This window comes from Lactuca saligna, chromosome 4 (genome assembly GCF_052625555.1).
Source record: "Lactuca saligna cultivar CGN05327 chromosome 4, ASM5262555v1, whole genome shotgun sequence".
NCBI lineage: Eukaryota > Viridiplantae > Streptophyta > Magnoliopsida > Asterales > Asteraceae > Lactuca > Lactuca saligna.
The window spans coordinates 10,270,743-10,281,700 of NC_136420.1; the positions used below are offsets into that span (position 1 = coordinate 10,270,743).

Genomic DNA, 10,958 nt, shown 5'->3' on the forward strand with positions numbered 1-10,958 from the left:
TATAGCATTATAATTTTTAACTATCCAAAATAATAATTATACCTGTGTCTATGGAATGTGGTAAACCATTACACAAACTAATTATAATAGTAAATTTGTCAAGTAGAAAAAGATAGGGTTTGGTTATATAAACAATGAGGTCTTTATAATTGGAGAAATTTGATAAAATTTCATAATGTCGATGAAAAACTAGTTTAAATAACCTTTTAAAAACCAAATTATAAACCAACCTAAATATTCGAGAAATGATTTACTTTGTGGAGTAGAGACGTACACGAATAAAATCCCCAAAACTCGTATATCGTGAGAAATAGAAATTGAAAAATACTCATAATGAAAAGGGGGTGACCGATTTGTCAAAAAGACAAAAACAATATAAAGATTACCAAAACACGTGTCAAGACTGGCTATTGCCGGTTACCGGTAATCTCCTCAACCCCTTAAAAACAGTCGAACACGGCGGCGACTCGACGCAAAGTTAGAAAAAAAACCCAGCTGGTTGTGGGTCCCATACGCCACCGTCGACCGCCGTCCTCCTCTTTCTCCTCCATCCGACCTCTCTCTCTCTCTCTCTCACATCTCTCTGTCTCTCTCTCTCTCTATATATACTATAGATATGTATATGTCTATCTATGTATATATGTATGTATTTATGTATACATCTGTTCATATTAGAGATAAATTTCACAAAGAGGTCTTGAATTTGTATTAGAGATGAAGCAATAAAAACAGCAATAACAAAACCTGTTGTTATTCCCTAATTTCTCTTACCCCAACAAAAATTAACTCTAAAAAGCTTTTGCTTTCCAGATTTCTAGAGAGAGAGAGATATATATATATATATATATAAATATACCAAAAGCAAGTTTTTTTTTTTTTTTCGTTTTTGTGAAACGCCAATAACTGAAGCTCACATCACAGACACCTGTATGCAGAAAGCTGGAGAAAGATAGAAAGCATTGATGAACTAACAAATTCATGTAGAGAAAGAAGATTTTTTATTGGTAATTTTCGGCATAATTCGATACAAGGGAGGCAGTCCTGCGTAAATTCTTCTTATCCACTCGGTAAGTTAAATACCCTTTTATTTAATTAGTGTAATCTCCAATCAAACAGATCTAATTAACTTTTTGATTGGGGGAAAAAGTGCCTCAGCTTTCGATTTTCAGCAGATTAATTTAGGGTTTTGAAACTATCATTCGATTGGATTGATTGACTTTGTCAAATTCTATTTGATATCGAGATTAAGAGATCTGAGTATTTCCAATATCAAATTCTTATTGCATCTTGTCTTACAAAGTTTGGATTTTTATCATGCTTTGCGTTATTCGTTATTGCCATTTGTAGATTAACAGCAGTTCGATTACTGCTTCGTGTTTGTGTTTCTTCACCTACTTGATTCTATTATTTCCCAATACATCAATTTTGCGAATAAGAATCTCTATATGATTCATAACTTGGTAATATAATAATCATATTCCTATATATGCGATTTCAGTTGAAAAAGTTTCTTGCTTGGTGGCGATCAAAGAAGAAGAAGAATTCAAGAATCTTGATAATAGGGTTCATTCAGGGATACCCAAAAGTTTTCCATCTCTTTTGGGTTTGATTCAAGAAGGCATGTTGGAGGATCGATCCTTTTTTGTTTCAAGAACCTTCAACACCAAGAGCAACACCACCTGGGGTTTTATGAGTAATTTCACAATCAACAACATCGAATCCCATCAAGAAAAAAGACCATTAGAACAACTCGAAGATGACGAACCCATTCACGCCCGAAAAATCTCCAAATACGAAAATCTTGAACTCGGATTAGGATTTCACGACCTCGCCATTGACCAATCCAACAACCATCCCAATCCCGATTCCAATTCTGATTCCACTTCCGATTCCGATTCCGATTCCAGTTCTCTAATCCAAGCAATCGGACGAGACAACTCAATCAGTTGTCTCCTCCGATGCTCTCGGTCCGATTACGGTGCTTTAGCATCGTTAAACCGGACCTTCCGTGACCTCATCAGAACCGGTGAACTATACCGATTAAGACGAAAAAACAACATCATCGAACATTGGGTTTACTTTTCTTGCCACCTGGTCCAATGGGAAGCTTTCGACCCGATTAACCAGCATTGGATGCATCTTCCCACAATGTCATCAAACACATGCTTTCAATTCTCCGATAAAGAATCACTAGCAGTTGGCACCGAGTTACTCGTGTTAGGAAAAGAAGTTCTTGATCATGTCATCTACAAGTACAGCTTATTAACAAATTCATGGTCATTCGGGCAGCTAATGAACGCGCCCAGATGTTTATTCGGGTCAGCAAGTCTCGGGCAGATCGCGATTGTCGCGGGCGGGTCGGACCCGGTTGGAAAGGTTATGAACTCGGCTGAGCTTTACAACAGTGAGTCAGGCGAATGGGTGACTCTTCCCAACATGTTGAAACCAAGAAAAATGTGTTCAGGGGTATTTATGGATAATAAGTTTTATGTGATTGGTGGGGTAGGAGGGGTTGAGATGAAGCCGTTGACTTGTGGTGAAGAGTTTGACTTGGTTACGCGGGTTTGGACGGAGATTCCGAACATGTCGCCGGTGCGGGCCACCACGTCAGCAACCACCACGGAGGCGCCGCCGCTAGTGGCGGTGGTGGATAATGAGCTGTATGCTGCTGACTGTGTAGATATGGAAGTGAGGAAGTATGATAAAAAAAGGAAAGAATGGGAGACGGTCGGGCGGCTGCCCGAACGGGCAGACTCGATGAACGGGTGGGGGATCGCGTTTAGGGGTTGTGGTGACCGGGTTGTTGTGATTGGTGGGCCCAGGAGTAGTGGGACCGGGTTTATAGAAGTGAATTCGTGGGTCCCACGAGATGGGCCGCCACGGTGGACTATGCTTGGGAGGAAACAGAGTAGTAACTTTGTCTACAATTGTGCTGTGATGGGGTGCTGAAGGTGGTGGGGTTTTTTTTTTTTATCAACAGAAGTTTTTTTTTTTTTTTCTTATTATTATTTTTAATTTTAATTGTTCATGAAGAAAAAGAACAGATTTTTACTTGACATTAAAGATTTCTTTAAGGTTGTATTGTTTAAAATTGTCATGTGTCTGTATCAGGGTTAGAGGATGTAGTAACTTGTCTTTGATAGGTAGAATTTTGTCAAAATTGATCTAAAAGAAAACATACATATCTATATTGCTTCCTGTTGAGATTCTTGTATTGTTTCTATATCTTAGGGTTTCATTTGTTACATAAGTTATTTTCGTCGACAAGTGTAAGGGCATTAACGTCTTTTGTTGTTCACACACGATATTCAAAACGAGTCTTTCTTTGTTGTCTTTCTTGCGCATACTTCCAAGCAAAAAAAAAAATTATAAATTTTGGCTTCAATAAATGTTAAACCAGTTCAATTTGTTATGTCCAGTTTCGCATAACAAACGTCCTCAAACAATGTAACTTTACATTGAAAAATGTAATCTTTAAAATCATTCTCATTTGCTAATCTTAAGTTACACAAGTAATTTGACAAACACATGAAATTTCAAAACATATAACCTCAAAAAGGAAACCCTTTATGCAAAATCTTCTTGGATTCTTCTGCTAATCTTTTCACATGTTTTGCATCCAAATAACATTCCATCAACACCTTTGAAATCTCCAAAGGGTGACAATCAATAAACGCCTTCAAAAACCTCTTTTCTGTCATCCTCAAAGCCGTAAAAACCTTAAACCCCTCAATCCTTGGAACCAATCCCAAATCCTCAATCTTCCCAGCAACAATCATACGAGGTTTCATAACCGTTTCAAGATTATTATAAAGCAAAAAAGGATGACTCAGCACTACCCTCGCTGGTAATTTCATACTTGCCACCACAAAAGTCATATTCCTTTGAACTTTGTCAACCGATAAAGTCAACACAAGTGGCGAGGTGCCCAAAAGACGAAAAACCTCATCTTCAACAAACCCAAATTTCTCCAAATTCGCTATTTTTTCACGAATTGTTTCGATTCGTGAAATCGCCATAAGGGTAACAACGTATTTGTACATTTTAGAATCTCGAGAGGCACCCGTTCTTTTAATGTAATCCATTTTTTCAGGTGTTAGTGAGGTGCGTGGGATTATGGTGGGACGCGATAGTAGCATTAGGGCTAAATCGTCTCCGGTTATACCCATTGATCTGTATAACTCGATTGTGGGTTTGATCATTTTTTTTAAATCGTATGTAAGAATGGAAGGGTTTCTAAGAATGGCTTTTTGGAGGGTTTGTTTTGATCCGAATATGTTTTCGAGGTAGTTGACACGTTCATCGAGGCAGTTGTTGAGTCTTGATTTGAGAAAGCGGGGCCTACAGCTTATGATTTTGACTAAGTCAGAGGAGGTGAACCCAAGGTCATGAAGGATTTGTAATTTGGATTGAAGTTTATCGAGTTTTGCTTTGTGGAGAGATGGCATTCGTTCAAAGATTTGTGATGTTTCGTGGTTGTTGCATCCCCATTGTATGAATAAATCTTGACAGGTTTTTGGTGGTAACTGATACTCTTGGAGGAAAAAGGGAAATAGAAGAGAGGTTAAGGATTTTCATCATTTTTTTTTTCAAATAAAAATAAAAATTGATTAAAGAAGTTAAAATTGAGACCTGATCTTGGAGTGTTTCGTCTTTTTTATCGGGAATGTTGGTGGGTGTTTCTGCTTCCTAGAGAAAACACCAAAAGTTAAATAGTGACATGAAACAAATAAAGAAAAAGAATAACAGTAAAACTTACCACAAGTTCATTGGTTGAATCAGCGAATGTTGAAAAAGAAGCTGTTAACCCATCTTTTATTAGAGCAAGGTGCTTGATAATGGAAGTATTAGTTTTATGAGCTAAATGGTCTTGGTAAGCCAATATACCAAACCATCTCTCCTGCAGATGACAGAGAACATCTACATGACATAAATGAAAGAACATAAATCAACCAACAAAAAGCTTCAAGTAATCATAAAAATAGGAGCACTGTGGGAATGCAGTAAGTAAACTGGTAATCAAGTGAGTGAATTAGATATCAAGTTCAAACAGGCAAATGCACACCATAGATGGAGGTAAGGATACTCTGTTTCTTATAACAAGAATGGAAACTCTAGGCATTGCTGGTTTGCTTTCGTATCCAGATCAATCGTTCTGGTTTAATTTCTAAAACCCTAATTTGAAGTACATACATCTGCAAGTTTACAGGGTTTAGGAATTACATATTAGAGAACCAAATCGCGGCTGCAATACAAAAACCTAAAATAGAAAAGATTGCTAAATCTTAAAATTCTGACGAACAAAAAAACCCTAGAAATCTACAAACATTTAATCACAACCCACGCGAATTTCCGAAAAGAATTAAGAGTAACCATATGTAGCAAATATTGGTAAAATTACAATCAACTTACGGCGAAGAAGGATGAAAGGATTCGAGGCTTTTGCGATAGAAGGTTACTTGTTCTTCGTTTTAGACAAGACGCCATGGTTGCGGACAGAATTCCAGTGGTAACTTAACTACTTAAGATACCCGTGTGAGAAAACAAAAAATTTTAGGGTAGTAATCAGATTTATTTGAAAATCAAGGACTGAAGTGAAAATTTTGAAACTCTTCACATGGCCTAAAAAGGCTAAAATCCAGATATTAGTTCAGTTGGGCTTTGAATAGGTTGGGCCGAGTAATTGTCAATCTGTCATCAACATTTAAAACGGATTTTATGTCACTTGGTTGTAAGGATGGGGGGTTATCTTTGGAACATGTGCTGTTTTTTCTGTATACGATTTCAATTTTTTGATTTTTTTTTATTATAAAATGTGTCGTCCGCAACACCTACTACTGAATCTTGCGTCCGCTCTTGGTTGTAAGGCAAATTTGTGAATTATTACATCAACATTAATGAAAACAGTTTGATTATAATTAAAATAGGTAAGGTGTGAAAATACACAATGTATTTTCATTGGTTTTATAACGTCTTATTTTCATAATCAAAATTTTCCATTTTTTTTTGATGTAAAACTGCTCATTTTCAGAATACAAGTTAAGAAAAACCATTCGTCCCTGGGCATACCTGAAAACATCAACAGTTAGATAAGCATGAAGCTTAGTAAGTTTCCCCAAAATACCCTACACAACAAATACATATATACAACATGCATATTGGGTGTGTTGGCCTGCTGCCTCGACCCCAACCGCTCTCCAGGTTTGTTGGCTTGCCGCTTCAACCCAACTTCTCCTCGAATTTATCGGCTTGCCACCTTGGTTATTTACAAAGGTCCAAAGATGTTCCTGGCAGATGCAAATGAAGCTTCCAAGTTAGATCTATGCTCCAAAGGTGATCCTTTCTTCTTCAAGCCACCAAAACAACAACAAAGGCTCAAAAATCCTAAAGAGAGGCTAGGGTTAAGGTTTTTATGTGTTTAAGGACGAAGGAGACTATAAATGAACCTTAAAATGAAGTTTATGGGGATTAAATACAAAGGAAACCCTAAAAGATCATGGGCTTGGGCTGCAGCACATCTCACGTCGTGAGCTCAGTTAAATCAACATTTTCATTTAATCACTAGTCACATGGTCATGTCGTGACACCTTATTTTACCCAAAAACCATGCCTTTGACTCCTTGAAGCCCTAAACTGATCCATTCTGGAAACTGGGTGTTGCAATTCTCCCCTACTTAAATTATATTTCGTCTTCGAAATCATTTCTCGCTTCCACTCTAGAAGTAACCCCCTTGACTAAAAACCTTGCATCAAGCCATGGAGATAGTCAAATGGAACAACAACGATTTAGCTCATTCCAACCTAAAATTAGATATCATGATTGGGGTCCTTAACTGCAAACCCGACTTGTTGACAAGTTGCAACTAACAAATTACTCCCATAATCGCAATCATAGAAATATTAAAACTCGTGTGACACTTAGGCTCCCAAAACAGCTTTGGACGCATAGTTATCTACCAATATTCTCAAGGGTCTCAAAACCACCCGTATCCTGGTATTCTTAATCAGTGAACCACCAACCATATGTCAATCTAAATGGTTATGGGTTATCAGCAACCCTAGGTCTATTAGTAGTCCTGAGGACTATAAGCGGTCTCGGAGTTATTAACAAATCTAAGAATACTTATATAGCCACCAATTACTAAGACTCGGCTAGTCTAGTATACACACCATTATGACACAGGCAATACTGTGAGAAGACTCACACGAAACCTCATTATAAGATGAACACAACCCACTAATAAGAATCCCAATAATGAGCTGCTAATATACCACCATGAATTCTCCTTCAAGCCAACACCTTACAACCTCCCGACTCTACCTAACGATCATTGAGCCACTAGAGACAACGTTGTACTGCACAACACCCGTCTAAACCACACAACTAACAAACCAACACATGGGTCTCTGCTACACAACCACCAACCCCACTCACACAAGTGAAATCCATGATGGCTCACGACACATCGTGTTGTCATCAAATCATTGGGTTGAAAAGCACATGGATCCTTATCTCCCCTGCCATCACCCAGCCACAACCATGAGGACTCCCAACCAACATCCAACGGTCTAAAGACACACTGTCATCATCCTAATGATCGGTAAGGACCCAATCAACATCCTACTCAGTACTATCAAAATTCATGAATCATACCATTCTGAAACACACACTCTTCTATAGTCCAACTGCCTCTGAAATTACATTAGATGAAAATTGGCCGCACACAATCAGGAAACAAAATAGATAGTCGAAATCCTAATTCATATTATAAACACAATATTACACAGTCCCCAGGACAAAGCACAACACTCCCCAGGCTAACTGTGTTCCTTCTTAAACGTGACCTTACCCTCAAGGTAGCGTACCGACAAATCAAATGAAACGACGAATCCCCAACCAATATTAGACACATCCTTATATTAACCACATTTGAGATCCCATACCATGACGAACTAAACATATTCTACCAATGCGCAAAAGATCAAATAAACAAACCTTCAACTTCGGGAAGGATTCCAAAATTGGTCAGAAATGTTGCGAAAATCATGCTTGAAACAATCCTAATACCAACCCAACCCATTCGATCTACCGAAACGGAATCTTGAGCAACCATGATCATTCCTGAAAATTGAACATTTTTGATCCAATATCCAATATTCCAATAACTAAGACCAACTATCATCTCAAATCACAAGAATAAACAATTTTAAAACCTAGAAAATCGATATGTCACCCATACCAAGACCAAAACACAACTTTACTAAACTTGACTAAGGGCCAGCTCATCAGTCACACCTTTAGTTGATTCAACTTGAATCCTTCAAATAACCTCATCTGCTACTGATAACTGAACAACCAACGATCGAAAATGGATCGAGAACCAAACCTGATGACCCTACACATACCGAACAAGATCCCTTCGAGATTTGTAACATTTTCAATTTTTAGGTATGTTTCCTTTTAGCCCTTCATTTAAAATACTTGCAAATTGGTCCCTAGCCAAGTACGTTAGTATTGGATCATTGATTTGGCCGCGGAGGCCCACACGTACATGGGGCGTATGTCGGGGTACGTAGGGCCTATGGTCGGTTGGGGAAAACCCTAACTTTTAGGGTTTGTGCCCTATTTAAACACCTTAAGACACTCATGCACCTTCGTATGACTAACCTCCACCTCTCCAAACCCTAAGAACAAAACTTTAATTTCCTTTTGAATCCTTTGAGCTTAGAAGTGAACTTTGAAGGTGTTTTTGGTGATTTGAAGGAAGAGGTACTCTTGGAAGTTACATTGGTGTGGATAGAGCTTGTGGATCAAGAATCATCATCAAAGTGGGAATCTTTTGAGGTATAAAGCTCTTAACTTGATGATTCATTTTGTTAGATATAGTTAGGGCTTGTTTGTGTGTTTTTTATGTTCCTTTAAGTCAAGCATGAGAGTATGAGCTGCTCCAGAAGATAAGGATGATAGATCTTAGCATTTTTTAGATCCATTTTTCATAAAAAGGCAATCTTGATGAGTTATATTGGACCATACATGAGTTAGGGTTCTTATTATGGGTCTCATTAAGTATTGTGTCCCTTTAAGGCATGTAAAGGAGTAAATTTTCCAACTTTACGTGTCAAGAATCATTTGGGATCATATATGAGAATTAGACATAGTGGCTCTATCAATTAATATCTTAGTGGAAAGATGGTCATGTTGTGGAGTATGTTAGGCGTACCCAGCTCATACACAATGCGTATTGTCCAATGATGGAGTACATTGGGCATAAGTTTGATTACGCTGGGTGTACTCAGCAACCTTGACATCTTTTGACTTTTGTGATTTAGGCTGTATTTAGACTACTAGGGTTTCGGGCCTTTTCGGCTACTAGGGATTCTGACTTTGGGACATTTTTAGGCTTTGGGCCTTCTTGGATTTGGGCCTAAAATGAGCTTTGGGTTTCATTTAGGAATTGGGGCCATATTGGGCTTTAGAGACATTGGGTGGGGCCTGAAGATATGGGAAATTCAATTACTCTGATACGAACTGAAGAAATGATAAAATTCAGTAAACCTAGACTCGAAGAGTCTGAGTGTTGAAAATACCGAAACAGAGTTTTAAAATCGTCAAGTGGTAAGTAATGCGGAAAATATAGAGTTGTGAATTAACCAAGTTAATGATAAAAACGCTTTGTATGCTCAAGATCATTGATTCAAATGTGTCTCATATTCATAAAGATTCAGTTACAAGTGTTTGAATAGTAAACACACTAAAACACTCAAATAACTCTCTGAAAACTAGTCTAAACCACAAATGAGCAGAACGAGCATGAAGAAGCAAAATTGAGTAGGCATGAGTAACTTTTTAATGGATCCCAAAGGGCCTATATATAGGCTTTGGAAAAGCCCATTACATGGCCTGACCAATCAGGTGTTGACACGTCATCATTACTTAGTCATCAGTTGATACCTTTGCCCTACTTAACAGAGAATGGATGGAATATTCCAATTTCGTTTGTGTTCCGTTAAGGTTCCATCCAAGTCTTGATTCTTCATTTCTCTTGAGCCTTATTGATCTACATTAAGAGTATGATGAACATCATGAGCATCATTTTGCTCCATTGTCTTCTAGAATGTTATCAACTTTCATAAGTGTTATTGATTTGAGTTGTTTCTTGAATGTTGGAATGTGTCTTGAACTTGAAGATGTACAACCACGTGTTCATGATGGAATATTGATGAACTGAATGTGCCATTGAGAATTTGGATGTGCCATCATTATACATGATGTGCCATGTGTAATCTTATTGAGCCATCAACATGATCATGTTGATCCATTGACTTGAGATGAGCCACCAAGTATTCATGTTGATCCATCAATGTCTTGATGACGCTCCATTGACTTGAGATAAGCCACCAATATTCATGTTGATCCATCAACGTTTTGTTGAGCCATAGAGTTATGGATTAGCCAATAATGTTTCTAATGATCAATCAATGTACTAATGCTCCACATATGATCTAGATGTGTTATCCGAGATCATGATGATCCAACTTGATTTCAGCAAGTGCTCCATGCATGGGTGTGGCTAGAGCTTGTGGATCCAGAATCATCATCAACTTGGGAAGCTTTTTGATGTATAAAGCTCTTACTTTGATGGTCCATTTTGTTATATCTAGTTATGACTTGTTTTTGTGCTTTTTATGGTCCTTTAAGTCATGCATGAGAGTATGAACTACTCCAGAAGATAAGGATGATAGATCTTAGCATTTTTGAGGTCCCTTGTTCATAAAAATGTAATCTTGATGAGTTATATTGGACCATGCATGAGTTAGGGTTCTTATTATGGGTTTTATTGAGTATTGGGTCCTATTAAGACACGCAGAGGAGTAAAGTTGCCAAATTTACGTGTTAAGACATCATTTAGGATCATATATGAGAATTAGACATAGTGGCTCAATCGATTAATCTCTTA

The 10,958-nt window shown here is 37.7% G+C and overlaps 1 protein-coding gene and 1 pseudogene across 4 annotated transcripts; one reads left to right on the forward strand and one right to left on the reverse strand.

Moving 5' to 3' along the window:
* The first annotated feature begins 452 nt into the window (after nt 1-452).
* LOC145041195 (F-box/kelch-repeat protein SKIP11 pseudogene) lies at nt 453-3,204 on the forward strand (annotated as a pseudogene). The gene is made up of 2 exons (XR_013679990.1): nt 453-1,067; nt 1,499-3,204. The product of XR_013679990.1 is annotated as an F-box/kelch-repeat protein SKIP11 pseudogene (transcript).
* A 185-nt stretch (nt 3,205-3,389) lies between these two features.
* On the reverse strand, nt 3,390-5,546 carry LOC145041196 (Mitochondrial transcription termination factor family protein). 3 transcript variants are annotated; one of them, XM_078989144.1, is made up of 5 exons: nt 5,413-5,527; nt 5,066-5,195; nt 4,760-4,900; nt 4,633-4,689; nt 3,390-4,526 (listed from the first exon to the last, which is right to left on the reverse strand). In XM_078989144.1, exons 2-5 carry the CDS (start codon nt 5,120-5,122, stop codon nt 3,552-3,554), a joined length of 1,230 nt encoding a protein of 409 aa, XP_078845270.1. In that variant the 5' UTR covers nt 5,123-5,195; nt 5,413-5,527; the 3' UTR covers nt 3,390-3,551. The 3 variants fall into 3 exon arrangements, 2 of the variants coding, with proteins under 2 accessions (XP_078845270.1, XP_078845269.1); XM_078989143.1 differs by lacking the exon at nt 5,066-5,195 and having other exon boundaries at nt 5,413-5,546; XR_013679991.1 differs by lacking the exon at nt 5,066-5,195 and having other exon boundaries at nt 4,383-4,534; nt 4,760-4,920.
* Nucleotides 5,547-10,958: the final 5,412 nt, after the last annotated feature.